Here is a 19912-nt window from a genome sequence, read left to right as displayed (position 1 = left end):
TTTATAAATTTATATTTATAAAGCATTTGAATGCCAAAAATATCAATTTCAAAAGTTAAATACTAAATAGTTTGAATAGCTTTTGTAGTACATCTATAATATAAAAATGAATCCCAAAATGTGTTGGTAAGCGCATAACTTTAGAACAGCTGAACCGATTTCTTTAATTCTTTTTTTATTATATTCCTTGAAGTACGAGGATGGTTTTTATGTAGATAAAACATGAATATGTACCACGGGCGAAGCCGGGGCGGACCGCTAGTATACTTATAAAATATTTTTTTTTACTTAAGGTTATGTTAATTCTTATTTAAATAATTAATTATTTTTTACTCACGTCAAATACGAACACTTTGGCGATCAAAAAGGCACACGTACCACCCGTAGAGAGCTGAAAAAATTAAATAACAGAATAATAAGCCATTTTGTGAAACACTTTTACCATAGAATTAGATAAAGAGTTGAGTCAAAATTGGTTCAGGCATTTCACAGATATGACAGAACGAGAAATTATATAAATATATTTAAAAAAAACCTATACATCGATCTAGAAAGTAGGTGATCTATCTATAAGATTTACATAAATTAAAATACTGAATCAATATTAATTTATTGTAATTCAACCTTTCCTACATATATTTATTTATACCGATATTATATTGCGAATCTTAACTATTATTTATAATATTTTTTACATCTACCCTCAAATTTAAACAAAAATACTTACCGCTATAACGCTCCAATTATTTATGTACAAAATTGCGTAAAACAATATGAGTATCACGAATCGAATCACAGCAACCAACACAATGTCAAATAATGACACTTTAATGTCATAGTGTATTATTTCCCGCGTAAATATCTGCGCTAGGGTTTCTCCTCGCATCTGAAAGTTATTTTATAATATAAATAAATATACATAAATAAACATAACATTGAAATCACTACAAAGTATAAAACAAAGTCGCTTTCTTTGTTCCTATGCTTAAATCTTTAAAACTACGCAACGGATTTTGATGCGGTTTTTTAATAGATACAGTGATTCAAGAGGAAGGTTTTAGTATATAATTTATTAGGATTTAGACAAAGCGGGCGAAGCCGCGGGCGGAAAGCTAGTTTTAAATATACAGTCCTCATTGTAAGCTAATCAAAAAATAAATATAAGTACAAGTTAATTAATATTTTGAAGACAAAAACCTCATGAATACCACTGGACGAATATCAAAAGTTATTTCACCAATAAAAATCCGCGTTACTCCTAATTGACATAGGCCTTATTTAAATTTTGATTACATCAACATTGGTGTATTTGCAAATGGTAGGGTAGTTTAGAATATTTGTGAATACCACTTTAGAAAGTATTTTAAAAATGTAATCTATAAATATAACTATGCGGTCCATAAGTATACGTCATGTTATTGTAAAAGGCTATCAAATAAATAAATTAATAACTTTAAAATCCAATTTTCTTAATAAATCATTGTAACACATAAAAATCACCGATGCCAACGTTCGAAACGCGAAATATAATTGAAAACTCACCACAACACAAATCAGCCACATTAAACTGGTGAACAGCAGGTCGAATGTGACGAACAGACAGAAGAATCGACGGATCGAGGACATCCTGCCTTGTGGCCTGTGCCCCGCTACCAGATCTTCTGTGAGAAGGTTGACTGACTGCGACTGAGCTGAAAAGTATAGGTTATTTATTTATTGAATACTTTATTTTACATCTATACAGAGGTAAGGTTTGTATGTATTATAAAGAGCTAAGGCTTGTATGTAAGTATGTATGGTTTTCACGCATAAACTACTGAACCAATTACAATGAAATTTAGCACACATATAGAGGGTAACTTGGATTAACACATAGGATAGGTTTTATCCCAGAAATCCCACGGGAATAGGAACTATGCGGGTTTTCCTTTGAAAACGCGGGCGAAGCCGCAGGCGGAAATCTAGTATATTTGTAAAATTGAAAGAAAGATAACAAACACTTAAAAAAAAACAAAGATTAACACTATGGAGAGTTAACTAAGTGTCTTCCAAACTCATCCTTAAACATTAATTTGTTCAATTAGACTTCTTTTAGCTGTGTTATGAAATGGTCAAAATCCATGAAATTCGTCACTCATTTTACAGACATACTAATACTAATTGCTCGCTTAAACGCATTCCAGATAACCATTTTTTGTACTTACTGTTAACTAATACCTAATCTAACAATACTGCATGGCTCAGTTATAACATAAACTAAAACTTACTCAAACTTCGATACGGTTGGTTCGACATACTGCCCAGAAGAGATTCAGCCGCCTCCCTAATATGATAGTCAGCCATTATCTGTAATTAACATTCATCTATAAATATTTGTTTTCTTAATTACCCATTTATAAATACATTTACATGAGTCATTTTTAATCTGTGGACTGCAGTTCTAATAAAACCTAATGAAAACAAGTAATCACTATCCACTATCACTACATAGTTTAAAACAAAGTCGCTTTCTCTGTCCCTATGTCCCTTTGTATGCTTAAATCTTTAAAACTATGCAACGGATTTTGATGCAGTTTTTTTAATAGATAGAGTGATTCAAGAGGAAGGTTTTAGTATATAATTTATTAGGATTTGGATAAAGCGGGCGAAGCCGCGGGCGGTAAGCTAGTACTATAATATAATACTACATATTAATAAAATCTATATTTGACACAAAATAATGAAGTTTCATTTTAAAAAAAGTTCTTGATAAAGAAAGTTTTCACTGAAATTCAGTGCTGAGGTATATAGGTGTTGAGAGTTGCATCCTTTTTGGTACTGCATGTACTAACTATAAAATAAAACTAATGTGAATATATATATATAATTAACTAGCTGTGCCCCACGGTTTTACCCGCATTGCCCGCTCCTATTGGTCTTAGTGTGATGATATATAGCCTTCCTCTATAAATGGGCTATTTAACACCAAAAGATTTATTCAATTCGGACCAGTAATTCTTGAGATAAGCATGTTCAAACAAACTCTTCAGCTTTATAATATTAGTATAGATAGGTATTAATGGTGTAGGCGTTGTTTCCATTCACGCAGTGGAGTTGTTTTCATTCACGTTTGTTCACAATTACCGGGACTGAACATGTACTTTGATTTATGTTGTCCTTTAATAATTATATTTTTGTGTTTGTTGTGTGCTGTGTGTAAAAATTCTTTAATGATAAAATCATAAAAAGTGTAGTGAGTAGTTAAAATATAAAGTTTTGGCAAAATAAATATTACTTTCTGTCTAAACTTTGCCCTAAAATATTTATTATAACCTAAAAGTCTAGATAATGTCCAATAAACTTCCAATTGGATGAACAGATAGATATTCTGTTTTATTAGATTTTAAAATGTCATGACATAATACATAATCTCCTAAACTGGGTCACATTACTAAACAAGATATCAACCTATAAACCTAGATATATTTTTATATCAATAGAAGTTCATATCAATAATGTTTAGTGTTTAGCTTTATAAAACAAAACATTATTTTATAGATATGTGATTTTCAGTGATTCATTAGTTATCAGACCATTAAATAAAACAAAAACTTTTTGATGTACAACATCGCATTTTGTTTATAATAAATACAATTTACAGATATGGTGTTATCTCATTTTTTTGTCTTTGTTTTGGCCTTGTCTGACACAAGTAGTAAAAAGTATCTAACATCCATTGTGACGTTGAAATCATGGTGAACAGCAATTGTAGATTCTGAATAAATTTAGATTTTACAAGCTATAACATTGAAATAAACCTTACCTTGTAAGAATATTTCCTACTTTACTAAACTTAGGTCACATAACTATTTACACTAAACAAATGCTTCTGGTGGGATGAATTAACTATCATACACACATTTTTAAGTTACATAAAAATTCTAATCTGGTTTTTAAATACTTTGTTGTTTTGTAGCGATTAAATGAAAAGAACAAAATCCTAAAATTAAGAATAAATGATGGGACGATTTGACCATAACAAAGTTTGACAGCAAGACTGTTGTCTCATTGACTTGACAATGACGTACACAGATAATGAATATATTTTTATAGTGCCATAGATAACTTAAATTATTGTATTTGCATGGAACAGCGTATTATGTATCAAGATAAAATCATGATAAAAAATGCACTTGCAATGCAATCACAGTTCTAAACATTGAGATACTATTACTACGTATTATACGACACCGCCTACATCACTTATGTTCCGCTCAACATAGGTCAAATGGCCTAACTGCACTCAGTCGTTTGCTCGCTCATTGGCGCGAATGTCACGCTTATTTTTTGTTTGTTTTAAAGTGAAACTCATCAAAATATATACCTTCGTGTGTTAAGATATTGCACAAATAATACAAATAATACAGAAAAGTGCAAAGGAATAACTTTTCACCGGTAATTAACTAGATAATAGTAATATTACATGACGTACCTAAATTTCAATAGTGGAAAATAATAATTTTACACATTTAGAAAATATTGTACTGTGGATATTATTTGAAAAAAAGGTTAAATCATGAAAATTTTAAAATAAATTACCTACTTATATAATATTTATTAGATTAATTATATATATATATATTTTTTTTTTGTTACGTTGATTGTTCATAATATTTTATAAGTAATAGGCAGAATATATAAAAAGTTTCGCCTCTATAGCGGTGAGTCGATGGCTTTATGACTCACTATAGCCGCCCCGCGCCGCCGATCTTGGACTTTGCTCGCCGCAGATTTTGTTCGTCGTGTCTCCTCTATACGTAATAATAATAAAATAATGCTCAATGCATCTAGTGGGTAATAGTGCAACTTTTATTTGTGTACGAAATGTAAGAGGGCGCGAAATTAAAATTAGATTTTTTAAAGTGCTATTGACGATTGTGTTTGTTTATTATGTTTCAAACTTAGGTTTCAAAGATATGTGTATCAAAAATCTATACATCTATACATCTATACAAATATTATAAAGAGGAAAGGTTTGATTTTTTGTTTGTTTGTTTGTTTGTATGAATTGAATAGGCTCCGAAACTACTTGGCAGATTTGAAAAATTCTTTCACCATTCGAAAGCTACATTATCCACGAGTAACATAGGCTAGGTTTTATCCCTGAAATCCCACGGGAACGGGAACTATGCGGGTTTTTCTTTGAAAACGCGGGCGAAGCCGCGGGCGGAAAGCTAGTAAACAATAAACATCAAAATATTATGTATAATTGAAATAAAAAAACTTCAATATTTTTTGTAACTAGGTACTTACACAATTAATGTTTGCCTTTGAATAATTTGTTCTGTTTATGTGTTGTATGTATGTGTTATATTGTCATGTGTACTCGGTACTTATTAATACAGTATTAATTATTAAAATAAAACAACCAAGTTATATTTAACTTAAATTTATTTTTAAATCAACAGATGATCATACACTGCAGCAAAATATCAGTCTTAAAACATATTAGTATCACAATTCACAATACTGATCAGATCGCTTAAAACAAAAATGAAGTGGATATTTGGTTTAATCAACTTCCTCGACAGTCGGTCCTCTGGCGTGTTGTTGTGGACCAGTGCCAGGCATGCCTCCAGCCCCAGCGCCGTGCAACTTGCTCATGATGGGCGAGCAAACTCGCTGGATGTCCTTCAACTTGTGTTCGTATTCTTCCTGCTCCGCCAAGGTGTTATTGTCCAGCCAACGCAGTGCCTCGTCGCACTCGCGGCGAGCAGAATTCTTGTCATCCTCACTCAACTTCGCTCCAGCATCGTCCAGCGCCTGTCGCACGCTGAACACATAGGACTCGAGCTGGTTGCGCGCCGCTACCCGTTGTCGCTGTTTCTCATCCTCCTCTTTGTAGCGTTCCGCTTCTGACAACATCCTGTCAATCTCCGCCTGCGATAGCCTGCCCTTGTCGTTCTTAATTACTATGTTCTTGCTACGACCGGTGCTGTTCTCCTTCGCAGACACGTTAAGGATACCGTTAGCGTCCAAATCGAATGTGACGTCGATCTTTGGAACTCCTCGCGGTGCTGGTGGAATACCAGTGAGATCGAATGTGCCCAAGAGGTTGTTATCCTTTGTCATGGCACGCTCTCCCTCGTACACTTGAATGGTAACAGCAGGCTGGTTGTCAGAATAGGTGGTAAATGTTTGAGATTGTTTGCAGGGAATCTTGCTATTCCTTTCGATGATCTTAGTCATGACTCCTCCCGCTGTTTCAATACCGAGAGATAGTGGTGCGACATCGACTAGGAGCACATCCTGGATCTTAGCATCAGTAGAGCCGCTCAAGATGGCAGCCTGTACAGCAGCTCCGTAAGCCACAGCCTCGTCGGGGTTGATGGACAAGTTGAGTTTCTTGCCGCAAAAGAAGTTCTGTAGCAGTGTCTGGATCTTAGGAATGCGCGTTGACCCACCGACGAGTACGACATCATGGATTTGGCTCTTGTCCATTTTGGCATCTTTCAAAGCTTTCTCTACTGGTTCTAACGTACCACGGAAGAGATCAGCGTTTAATTCTTCAAAGCGAGCACGTGAAACGCGGGTGTAGAAGTCGATTCCCTCATATAGGGCATCAATTTCAATAGTGGCCTCAGTGCTAGATGACAAAGTGCGTTTCGCGCGTTCGGCGGCGGTGCGGAGGCGTCTCAGCGCGCGTGGGTTGGAACGCAGATCTTTCTTGTATTTGCGTAGGAACTCCTCTGATAGATGGTTAACGAGCCTATTGTCGAAGTCCTCACCTCCAAGATGTGTATCACCAGCCGTCGATTTCACTTCAAACAGTGATCCTTCATCGATTGTTAGAATCGATACGTCGAATGTGCCGCCACCAAGATCGAAAATCAAAACATTGCGTTCGCCCTTCAAGTTCTTGTCTAAGCCATACGCCAGCGCGGCTGCAGTGGGTTCGTTGATGATACGTAGTACATTCAAACCAGCGATGGCTCCGGCGTCCTTGGTGGCCTGACGCTGTGAGTCATTGAAGTAGGCTGGTACTGTGATGACGGCGTCTCGAACTGTAGATCCAATGTATGCTTCAGCTGTCTCCTTCATTTTTACCAAAACCATGCTGCTAATCTCTTCTGGTGCAAATCGCTTCATTTCTCCTTTAAATTCAACCTGGATCTTCGGTTTGCCACAATCATTGATGACTTTGAAAGGCCAATGTTTCATGTCCTGTTGAATTTTTTGGTCATCAAACTTGCGTCCAATTAACCGTTTCGCGTCAAAAACTGTGTTGTTGGGGTTCAAAGCCACTTGATTCTTCGCTGCATCACCAATCAGACGCTCTGTATCCGTGAAAGCAACATATGATGGTGTGGTACGGTTGCCTTGGTCGTTTGCGATGATCTCCACATTTCCATGTTGCCAAACTCCAACACAAGAGTATGTTGTTCCAAGGTCAATTCCAACTGCGGGCATTTTGATTTTGAATTATATAACTTTTATCACACAATACCTAACTCTTCAACAAACTTATATATCGCAGGATAATATTCGCCTCGGTTCTCACCGAACTCTTCGTCTTCACTGTATCGTATTTCAAATTATTCTGACTTCCCGCGCTCAGTTCGCGCTTATATATTCAAGCGAATGTATGATCTAGACCAATAGCATAAACGATGTCATAGAACATTCGAGAACGATCTACATCTACCAATCACAAAACATTACGTCATAAAGAGGGGCGGGTCAAAATGTAAAAAGGGATATCGAATGGAAAAAATTCCCATAATGTGGGGAAAATTAAAAATAAATGTTCGATCGAAATAATAAACGTTCGACGCTTATAATATACTATTGTTTTTGAATTACTGTTATATAGTTTGTTTGGTAAAAGAATGGATCTGGAAATATATTTTGCTAATAAAGAATTGATTAAAAATATAGCTGTAAAATACATCTACTTTATTTCATTTTTCACATAAAAATAAAATGGAACCAAAAGGTGCGTTTCTTATGTTGTCGGTTGCTAATTGCTATCATGGACCCAATAAATATCTAGATTATATTCGTCCATGTTGCTATCCAAAACCTAAAAGTAGGTAGCAAATAGCGCTAGTTTTAAACATCCCTCCCAACTATAATTTAAACTGTAATATAATTGGAACAGAGAGTACATTAGGTACATGTAAATTATATTTTTAATGAATTATAATATACTAGCTTTCCGCCCGTGGCTTCGCCCGCGTTTGCAAAGAAAAACCCGCATAGTTCCCGTTCCCGAGGGATTTCCGGGATAAAACCTATTCTATCTCTCAAGTTGGATTGAACTGCATATGGTGTGCGAATTTAATTATAATCGGTTAAGTGGTTTAGGAGTCCATTGAGGACAAACATTGTGACACGAGATTTATATAATTATATTAAGATATACATGTAAATTATGTTGAAATCTTATCCTCAAATAAAAAAAATCAATCAGTTTAAATTACAGTGATAAAATATGAATCTAATAAAATTCAAAATTACAATATTAAGTGGAATTTGAAATTTTTAGTACGGCATCACTATTATTAGTGACACACATTGATAATCCATGCTAGAACGAGATAGCTTTATGCATTTTTCGTGTGGTAAAAGAGACAAATGATAGTATAATATGAATAGACTGTCAATGTGTGCTACAGGTATTCATGTGTACGTAAAAGCTGTACTTTTATGGAACTTTCAAGATTTTTCTGGAATTTAAAAAGAGATGGGAACATTGTATACGCATCGGAAACAAACCAACTTTGCTTTTATTTATTTTTCTTACTATTTGGCATTGTATCGTTAAAATTGTTTAAAACATCATATTATAAACACAGCGGCCTCTATAATTTTGCAATAGAAGTTATTTTTGGCGCGACCAATAATTAGTTATACGAAACTAATGATATGACTAAACTCCGAGATTGATTTATTTTTAGATATTAGGACATAAATATCTTGGAGAATATAATATGAAATCTTTACATTCCAAGTATATTTTTAATTTAACTGTAAGTACCAATTAAACAATACAACAAGTGAATTTAAAAATATTATGTAACTGTTCTAAATAATATTATACTGCGAAAATTATACTATGCCGCCGATCCAAATAAAGGATGCGGTATGTCTCTACTCTCTATCGAAAAAAAAAAAAATATCTCTATCGAAAAATGAGGCATTTCTAATGTGTGTAAGTAATTAATATTATTGTAAAATATTGTATCATTTTTGTGTTATTATTAACATTGGGAGTTGTCTGGTAGATATAAGGTATATGCCTACACTATACTTACATATATCTATTACTAGCTGCTCCGCGCGGTTTCACCCCCGTGGCTCCACTCCTGTTGGTCGTAGCGTGATGATAAATTATAGCCTAACCTTCCTCCATAAATGGGCTATCTTACACCGAAAGAATTTTTTCAAATCGGACCAGTAGTTCCCGAGATTAGCGCGTTCAAACAAACAAACTCTTCAGCTTTATAATATTATTATAGATCAGTTATTATGTTCTTATGAAGATGGAGCATATAAGATTGCTAGTTCAATGTTCAAATAACGAAAAGGTATTTTGAAATAAAATACAAGAATAATTGTAGGTATAAACTTTTATTAACAATTCCATAAATAAAGTGAATAAGTATACTGTATATACGACTATACTATACGACCGCTACAGTAGGAATTTTTTTCATTTATTTCGACATAGAAATACTTACATCTACATAATTACTTAATAAAACATTTACAGTGATTGATCATTGAATACAGACGTGAGATTAAACTTATTAATTAATCTTAGCAGACAGGTATCAATATTATTTTGCATTTACTTGCAAAATGTTCCAATTTCAACAGTAATTCGACATAAATAAATAATTGTTGACTAAGGCCCAATTTTTCTATCCTTAGTTAAAACTTACCCGTCCAATAAATTATTACACGATAATGTTAAAATGTCACCTATTATTTAGGTAAACTGTCAAATAAAGGCAAGAAGAAAATATTTTTGAAATGGTAGTTTATTTAATACGTTAGGTATTCGACGAATAAGTTTGAACCAAAGATTGAAAAATCAGCCCTTAATCGTAATTTAACTACACAAACAAGTACCTTAACTTTTTTTTCTTACCTAAGTAAAGTACCTATATTATAATAAAATCCACAAAATATCTAACTTGTAACTTATAATTAGTAGTAACTAAGTAGGTACACAATATATTATTACAGTTTTTGGTATAACAAATAATTTTTTGGTCTAAGATTATAAAATGTAAGTATTACTTAATACAATGAAATATTTTTAAATAATGCTGTACAGCTCAAACATGCTACCCAATGTTACAATACTGTCTATATTTAATTATTATAAATTATTTCCATATTTTATCTATGTTATGCCATACTAAGTATATTATTGTCGTTTTAAAGTAATGAAAAGATTATAATTATAAAACAATTTATTTCCCCTTCATCATCATCTGGAATAATTATTTTTTTTGTATTTGTAAAGCTGTGTCCACACTCATAAATTTGCCGCGAAATTTCATATTTCAGTACCATCTCGCCGTTCCTACACCTACTCTATTATCTGGTGGATCTCTAGCACAACAATATGACGCTAATATTCCCACAGTAGCCAAGCATAAAGATAAAACACTAATGCTGCACACAGCTCCCGAAGTAATGTCATTGAGCGCTGTACCAGGCAGGGGCTGTATGGAAAGTAGAATCAGCAAGCCGAACGCACTCAGTAATGAAAACGTTGAAAGCACGATGTAACCTGTAAAAAATTATAATCTATACATATAATAAAATCGTAGGAAAGTCAAAACTGTACATTGAATATTTTTTTAAAAGAATACTTGGGCCGTGATCTATAATCGATATAGAAGCCAAAAACATAGTTTTTAGAATTTTTGTCTGTTTGTCTGTTTGTCTGTATGTTTGTCTGGGCTAATCTCCAAAAGTACTGCATAGATTGACTTCAAATTTTGCATGAATATTACTAACAGGTCGGGTGAGGCTATAGGCTACATATTATCAAGCTATCACCTACGGGGGAGGAGCTGTGAACCTTTATTTTTCTTACATATTCCGTGTACTACGACAGCGTACAATCTAAAGACTCATGTTTAAATGTTGTTTTTGAGTAGCCATGCTATTATCTACCTTTACACTATAAAAACTACGTCATTTATGTAATTTTGGCAGAGAAACAGTTAAATGAATCTTAGCAGTATAAAGACAAATTTGAAACAGCGCCATCTATAGCCAGTGTTATAAAAATCAAACACACATTAACTATTGGAAATTAATAATTAAATGACGCATATATAAATGTTGTTTGACAATATCTAGATTGAAACTATAAAAATTATGCCATTTAAGTAACTTGGGAAGAGAAACATAGTTTAAAGAATGTAAGTTGTATAATGTTAATTTTGTAACAGCGCCATCTATGAGATTTCTTAAAAATCAAATCAATTTACATGTTAACACTACTGAATACACTGTTGAAAATTAATAATTTAAATATAATCATGTTATTTATTTAACTCTTTAATCCATATCTTCCCTTCCCTATAAGGTATATTTCGTGTAAATAATAAATATACTACATTTTTTTAAAATGAGGGTAGATGTTTATTATTTTAAGTAAAACTAAACACCATTATCTACAGTAATTAATCTAATATTGATTGTGTTCATTAATTACAATTTTAAAAATCTTCGTGTTTTATAAATTTACCGCCCGCGGCTTCGCCCGCTTTGTCTAAAACCTAATAAATTATATACCTTGCTCTTGAATTAGTCTATTTATTTAAAAAACCGCATCAAAATCCGTTGCGTAGTTTTAAAGATTTAAGCATACAAAGGGACATAGGGACAGAGAAATCGACTTTTGACTATTGAATGCCATAAAACCAAAAATATCAAATGCAATCTTAGTGTTTTGTGAATTTTCACCATCATGCGTTCCCACTAAAGGTAAGTTGTTACATACAGGTATTTATTTTTTTATAATGATAGCAATTCATGTGTTTTGTTGGTATTATATTATTACACTTTTTGAATGAAATAATAAAATGATGAATTGATGAATTCTTTTATATATGACTTTTACAAGATTTTGAGGTGCATTGGGAACAGTAGTTTTTGATAAAATTTTATTTGTAAGTAGCTTTTTTTATAGATTTACAGTTAACTTTTGATTTTTTTATTTACAGATTCAATGCTCATAAAATTATATCGCCTTTGGAAGACGATTTCTGCTGACAATTTTACAACACCACTTGAAAATTGATGATTTGATGATAAAGATAGTGGCAGCGAGGATTATGTGGAAATTAGTAATCAACCGCTTCGTTAATTTTTGACTGAAGTTAATGTCCAACGTCCAATGGTTCAATCATTGATCAATATCAATAATAGTGTTAATCATAATGGTTCAATCATTGGAAGTATCTCGGGAAATTTTGGAGGATATTTTTCAGGAAGGAGAGGAGGGGCAGCCAGCCACATATCAAACTACTACGTTTTAGTACCGAAAAAATGTTATTGCCAAATGAAACGTAAATTTTGCACTCACAACTGTACAAGTAATGTTTTTATTTTGACTTTGCGGTTATCTGATTATAATATTTATCGTTATGGCTATCGAGGTACCGACCGTACTGGGATCAGAGTACATGATATACAGTTCATCATCCAGGATTGCTAAGAGCATTTTCACACTGAAAAAGATGTTTTCTTTGAATCGTAGTTGCTTCATTTATTTATTTTTAATCATTTTACATAACTAATATGTTTTATATTTTATAAATATATAATTTTCATTATTTATAAATAAAATGGATCCAACATAACTTTGTTGTGTATCATTTCTCTATTAATAACCCATAGGCATATTTTCCGAGCGCCCCATTTAAGTTGCGGTCCTGAAATTATAAAAAATTTATGTATACTTTTGCCAAATATGTATAAGCTCATTGCTCAAGCTCATTTTTACATAAAAATAACAAAAACTAAACTACTAAATAAAATAAATTATGTAAAGATTTTATAAGAAAACACAGTATATTTATTAGGAGACGGTGATCTCTTCCAGGCAAAAGATATTCATCAGCTCAATAAAATTGAATAGTATGTTGTTAGTTATTCTTTAGATTCACAATTGTAATGAGCATTTCCGCATGCAAGTTATTTCAAGTAGTATCGTATCATAATATTATTCGATCTCTTGAAGATGAACATGAGCATAAGCAATGACTAGAGTAGGGACGCGAATATTACAATTATTTGAGACAAGAACGATTAATATTTGTTTAATGAAAGATTAAGAATTGAAATTATTCAGTCTCTGAAAACGGACGAATAGCGAGAGGCCCGTCTTACTGCAGACGATTTCGTCATAGTCTTGATGACTTAGAGGTAAACAATCTACGAATTCGGTGGTGTGGTCCGACAAATATAAAAGTGGGTTTGCTTATAACCTCACAATTTATTACAGATCATCTTCTGTATAGGCGATATTAACGTAGTATGTTCTTTGCATGCTTTAAAGTGGAGTAAGGAGACGGCTTTCGTTTGAAGATACACCGGAACCTTTGAAATCACTACTTTTAGAGGAACATACTGTGCAATCTAAACTGTTATTAGACAATATTCGCTCTTATAGTAGTGCGTTTCAAATGATCCTTTGGTGCTCAATAATTATCAGAAGGTCCTTTCATGCTTACTTTTAAGATACAAGGTCAAGTTTACCATTTGATAGGATCCCTTTTGCCTGAAGGCCAACCTAAGTTTGTTTAAATATATTTTGTATTCGACTACAACGAATAGTGGAATACAAGAAATCAATATTTCTCAAATTTAAAACTGAACTCATTTCACAATTATTTTAGAACAGGTTAATTCGTATGTATGCAGTTTTAAATCGACATTAGAAGCTTTTCCTCAAGATGGTGATATCGGCACTCAGGAACTCCCTGGACGTGTTATAACGCCCAGGCCACAGTATTACAATTTTTCCTACAGTAGAGCAACGAATGTATTTTCGCATAGCAACGGAGGGGAACTCGCGGGGGGTCAAGTGACGCGGGTCACGTACCACAAACATGCTCAGTTTGTGGTACCGAGCGCGAAAGAAAGTCATCGTGTTTTTAGTAAAGTTACTATGTATACTGACGTAATTTAGTACTTAGGTACATATTCTATAATGGTGCGCTCAAACTGTTAATCTACATTTAATTTAGATTATTATTTGAAATACTAAGTAATGTAGAATTTAAATCACATTCATTCATGTTGTCTTTAGATTTTAAGATTTTCTTATCAGTGTTCAATTTTAATGTAGTTAAATTTTATAAGAGACAATAATTAAGAACATTCAAAAATAAAGTGTCACGTATTTTTTTTTAAGCGACGAATGACGAAAAACGACGTAATCGCGGACGAAGTCGCGGGCAACAGCTAGTTAAATAATACAAACATACATGAGATTTCTTTGCCATAAAAGAAAAAAAAAAATAACATTACTGACAATATAATGACACTTGACAGTTTGAATATTAACGAAATGCCACAGCCCCTTCCAATAAAAAAAAAACGAAAACAAAAATTAACCGCCCGCATCTTGGCACACGAACGATTTTAAAATTTGTTTTTGTTTGTACCCAATTAAATTTTGTGGTTTCGTTGTATTATACGGGCGGCATGTGAATTTAATAAACCAACATACAATGTAAGTAGTGAAAGCCAATAATTATTAATTAATTACTTGTGTAAGTATAATATTTTATCTCTATGAAATTAAAATCTCTATGAAATCTTGTCTTTATAATTTTCTGTAGGTTTAATCGTTGTTCCAATGATCAATGTTAATCTTTATTAACTATTTACATTGTTTAAAGCCACAATTTTTTTGTGTAAAACAATATTTTGATATTTTGATGCTCATTCAAAAGTTACTAATTAGTTAGTTAGGTACCTACTAAAACGGTTCCATTTTTAAATTGAATTTAGAAAAAAGACGTCATGTTTGCAAAGTGTGAACTTAAGAATACCTACAATTTTGAACTAAATATTTTGTGATTTTATTGAATATAACAAGTATAAAACTCACCGGAAATATAATTTCTATTGGGCAATAACTGATTTCTTCTCGATCGAAGACCGAGTAGTCCCAATAAAAAGCAAGTGAAGCCGGAGAGCACACCGAAGTCGAGATAATATCGACGGCCAATCTGTAAGAATAAAAAATTATATGTAGGTAGGTATATGTATTAGGGTTTTTAAAATTAATATTTACCTAATTAAGAGAAAATTCTTATTTTATCATATTGCAAGAATTGCGTTTGAATTTTCTAACGGGTGTGATTACGAAGCTGTGCGCGAATCAATCGTCATTCAAATTCACTTTTCTATGTTCTTTATATCATAACTTACAACAGTTCGATTTTATCCACGTATTTAAAAAGACTTATGTGCGAAAAGTGATAGGTACTATATCTAGCAACAAGTGATAACTGCGTTAAAAACAACCGACTTCAAACTTGCACTTGCAACATTTACAAATACAGACAAAAATGCTCATAAAATTAAAAAAACTACTGGGCCTATCCGAATAAAATGTTTATGGGACCAATTCGACGCCATCCCACATCGAACAAAAAAAGAATCACGTAAATCGATTCAGAAACCTCGGAGTAATCGGTGTACAAAAACATACCGGCCGAATTGATAACCTCCTCCTTTTTTTTGAAGTCGGTTAAAAAACGCAAAAACTGTAGGACGAGGACGCGCATTTTAATATGCACGTGTGATGTAACGTACAGATTTAGTAATATCAGGTAAGTTCCTAGTTTCTAAGAGGATTTGAAACATGATTGATTTTCCTTCAATAATGAATTTGTGAGCTTATTTTTTTTTGCGTGTATTGCGTGGACGCTGACTGCACAGTGCACACTTAACCTATGTATCGTTTGTTCGTATGTTTAGTTTCTATATGTATTCAGATAGAGGAGTGTAGTATGCTTACAATTTTTAAAAATCCAATTAAAAATGTACAATACAATGCAAACAAAACATAACATATTTGAAACACACACACACATTTTTTGTTAATCGTTATAAGGTCGAATTTCGACCAATGGGTCTCTAGTGACAATCCTACTAATCACTACTAATATTCTCAATTTCTAAATGGGAAAGTTTGCATGTTTGTTTTTTTGTGTTTGTATGTTTACGCAAAAACTGCTAGACCGATTTTCATGAAATTTCGTACACACATAAAGGATTAACACATAGGATAGTTTTTATCCCGAAAATCCAACGGGAACGGGAACTGTGCGGGTTTTCCTGAATACGCGAGCAAAGGTGCGGGTGAAAAGCTAGTTAGTACATAATAAACAAAGGAAACTTACGCTATACATCATATAGAAGCTCAGTCCAGTAGTCAGTCCACCGCACAGCGTCAGCATCAGAGCAGCAATGGTCAGCGAAGCGGTTGCAGCACTCACGGATTTTAGGCTTGAGAAGGATTTGTAGGTCTCTTCGGAGTATACTGATGGAGATTGGGTTGCTACTCTGCAAATTGGTTTTATACTTAGGTTATTTTATATATTTCTAAAGGGATTTTGTTTGAAGGTATTTTCATATTACAGTAGAACTCCAATTATCCGAACTCCGACTATCCGAATCGCCGATTATCCGAATCACAAAAAAATTGTCGAAAACGGTTGAAGACCGCAAAACAGCTTACATTGACGGAGATGTTTAAAAAACAATGATTTTTATTTCTAAACTTGTACATAAGTACATTTTATTTATATTTAAAACATGTGAAAATTTCATGTTTCTTTCATTTAATTCAATAAAAAAATAGTGCAATATCAAAACGTAGCTTTTATTCTCTCCAATGGCAATTTTTTTTGTAAATACGATTATCCGAATATTTGATTATCCGAATGGGTCCCGGTCAAGTCCCGGTCCCCATTAATTCGGATAATTATTGGAGTTCTACTGTATTGGTTTTAAAATATAGGTAATGGGCGCTCTGCACAATGGGCAACGTTGGGCGTGTAGAGGCACGAATGTGTAGAGGGCGTAAATGTCTATGATCGGTCGTGATTGTAGATGTTTTTTCATAAACACCGTAATTTCGGCAAACATTTGATCATTTGTTGGACTAAAGCTGCACATTGTGTAGAGAGCACATAATGGTTTACGTCAAACGATAGATAGATAAACGGAAAAACGCTAAAATACGTTCAGCCCAAGGTTCAGCCATTATCAATTCATTATTTTCTTGTATGTATGTATTTAATTTATTTAAACAAGTACGTAAAGTTGAATAAGCAAGAAATAAGAAATATCAATTAGTTGGTCACATACCGTGTAATGATGAAAATGTTCTTATTCTGATAGGATTATGATAAGTACGTAATATTTCAGTCACAAAACAATACAATTAATTCTTGATTTATCTATATATCACGACCAAGCGTGTAATCATTTGGCATCTTTTTAAAAACTTTGCACCTAATTTGATTATCTTTAATTACATATTTTTATTTTATTTAGTACTAGTGGTCCGCCCCGGCTTCGCCCGTGGTATATGTTTCGCAATAAAAGGTAGCCTATGTCCTTTCTCGGGTATCAAAATATCTCCATACCAAATTTCATGCAAATTGGTTCAGTAGTTTAGGCGTGATTGAGTAACAGACAGACAGACAGACAGAGTTACTTTCGCATTTATAATATTAGTATGGATTATAATATAATAAAAACTTACCTAGGCATTATAACAGCTGTAGTCTTATCCCGTTTCGGAGTTACTCTCCTACTCTCTCTACTCGCCTCCCGTCTATCCATATCAAAGCTCCTTTCCTTTTTATCTCTAAAGCTGGTAACAAACACGTCCTGCCTCTCAAACTCTGGTAACCCATAGTTTAACTTCTGTTGTGCTTTTGGTGAGATGGGGGATGTAGCACTGCGCGTTAAAAGGTTTGCACAGGATTTAGATGGAGTCACACTACGTGTAGGCGTGCTAGATGTCATTTTTATTGGCGTTTCAGGATATCTGGGACTTTCGGATTTATTAGGCGTCATTCGCACAGATGGCTGGCTAGCGTAGCTCTTTAGTTTTCTAGGCGTAGATAATAGCTCGTGTAGCTTTTGCGTAGCTATCAAATGCTTTTGCGACATCATTGGGGATGTGAAGGTCACTCGTGTGTTTCGTTCTTCGTCGTCTGAAGGGACTATAGCGTATCTTAGTGTCTTGCCGTTGACAGTTTTAACTATTTCAGTCGGTATTTCTTTCAATTCGTGGTCGTCTGGTGCGTCTACATTGTATTCTTCTACTTCGCTTTCATCTGCTTCCACTATCCTTTTCTTTGTTGGGGAATAGTCGACTGTATCATCATAATCCCGTATTACTTCGTATCGATGCTTTGTTCTAGAATCTTCTAACCCGTCGTCGCTTTCTGCGTTTCTATCGTACTTGGATTGTTGTTTTTGCCTGAATTGCGCCATTTCAAGATCTTCACTTCTAGTTCTACAGCGAATAATGGTACGTGTTGGCTTGCACATTAAAGAAGATTGTCTTTGAAAAGTCCTGGTTTGGAACTTTGGTGGTTTTGGCGGCAATTCTGGCGGTTCATCTTTGTGCCTTCCAGCTGGCGACATTCTTAAAGGATTGTCTGATATATCTGTTCTTAAAATTCTGTTGCTTAGTTCAGTCGTCCGTGGCGAATTGGCTCCCAAAGGTGGTACTCTCTGTCTCTCTGGCGATATAATTCTCTTCATACATGATTTCTGTGCAAATACAACTTCACTTTGTGAACAAAAAGCGGGATTTGAATAATATTTGTATACTATTTTCGGAGAGTCCATGTTTAAGCGTAGAGTTTCCCCTGAGTTATGAAACTTGTTTGCTTGTCCGTTAGAGCATGGTTCCTGTTAACTGGGGTGGCGTTTGGCCGTGTCCGTTAGGGTCTGCTGGTTTTCTTAAAGAACGCTCTTATATTGTCCATCTAAGTAAGTTTTACTAAGCCCTTAGAATACACTCTTAGAAATATTAAACTTAAAATTTAAGGTAATAAATCACACAAAACAATACACGCAAATTGAGTCACACTGATCAACTTTAAGCTCGTTAACACATAACATAAAACACACTAAAATTATTTTAGCTATAGTAAGTACTATGTTAAAATATTTTTCAATTATTATTATAACACGTTTACAACATTAATTCGGACACGTCCAAGTTACTCTACAGTTAACCGTCAACTGATAGAGGGATTCGTTTTTGAAAAAAAAGCTAGGGTCCGGATGGCGCGCGCGCACCCCTGTTAGCACGCGCTGTTCAAATTCCATACAAATTTTATATGCAATCGATTTTAACTTCTATTTCTTTACTATAATGACCTTTTTACCCTACCTTTGATTGTGGCTTTATATTGAACCGTATTCTTAGTGTAATAACGTTGAAATTACAAGGTTTTGGTTTAGAAAATTGCGCAAATGTCCCGTGAACGGAAGAACGACTTTGGAAAAAATTAGGGTTCCTTTATGACACTAGAAATTATTTTGTGAAGAAGGTTAATAAAGGGAAACAACGAGCAGCTTATTAGAGTTAAATGTGTTAATTATTTTAAGAAGGAAGCACTATTGTATTGTTCATATTAGAAATGTCTTAATTTAAAATAATATGCTTAAATGGTTGTGGAAATATTTTATGTTATTGTATTTTGTATTTTACTTAATATTAAAATATTGTGAACGCCAAATTAATTGTATTTGAAAATTAGTAAAAAAGCTTTCATATTTTCAAAATTTTATTATGTCTAAAATAATAAAGACTGATCAATTAAGCTCTGAATAAATCAGGCATTTGAATAGT

At 33.5% G+C, this 19912-nt stretch overlaps 3 protein-coding genes across 3 annotated transcripts in view; all 3 read right to left on the bottom strand.

The window, feature by feature from the left end:
• The window catches only part of LOC123703994 (steroidogenic acute regulatory protein-like), a 32749-nt gene extending 28713 nt beyond the window's left edge, over positions 1-4036 (bottom strand). The window contains exons 1-5 of the mRNA XM_045652224.1: positions 3803-4036; positions 2268-2346; positions 1543-1691; positions 728-886; positions 338-391 (exon numbers count right to left, since the gene is read on the bottom strand). Of these exons, the coding sequence (XP_045508180.1) occupies positions 338-391; positions 728-886; positions 1543-1691; positions 2268-2343 (438 nt within the window). The 5' untranslated portion in view covers positions 2344-2346; positions 3803-4036. The remainder of the gene's footprint in view (positions 1-337; positions 392-727; positions 887-1542; positions 1692-2267; positions 2347-3802) is intronic.
• A 1461-nt stretch (positions 4037-5497) lies between these two features.
• LOC123704021 (heat shock protein 68-like) lies at positions 5498-7539 on the bottom strand. Its single transcript, XM_045652267.1, has one exon. The coding sequence runs from the start codon at positions 7447-7449 to the stop codon at positions 5551-5553; it is 1899 nt and encodes a 632-aa protein (XP_045508223.1). The 5' UTR covers positions 7450-7539; the 3' UTR covers positions 5498-5550.
• A 2054-nt stretch (positions 7540-9593) lies between these two features.
• On the bottom strand, positions 9594-18977 carry LOC123704020. The gene is made up of 4 exons (XM_045652266.1): positions 17801-18977; positions 16431-16593; positions 15131-15251; positions 9594-10786 (listed from the first exon to the last, which is right to left on the bottom strand). Exons 1-4 carry the CDS (start codon positions 18898-18900, stop codon positions 10557-10559), a joined length of 1614 nt encoding a protein of 537 aa, XP_045508222.1. The 5' UTR covers positions 18901-18977; the 3' UTR covers positions 9594-10556.
• Between the last annotated feature and the right edge of the window lie 935 nt (positions 18978-19912).

This window comes from Colias croceus, chromosome 28 (assembly GCF_905220415.1).
Source record: "Colias croceus chromosome 28, ilColCroc2.1".
NCBI classification, from domain to species: domain Eukaryota; kingdom Metazoa; phylum Arthropoda; class Insecta; order Lepidoptera; family Pieridae; genus Colias; species Colias croceus.
This window is presented reverse-complemented; position numbering and strand designations above follow the sequence as displayed.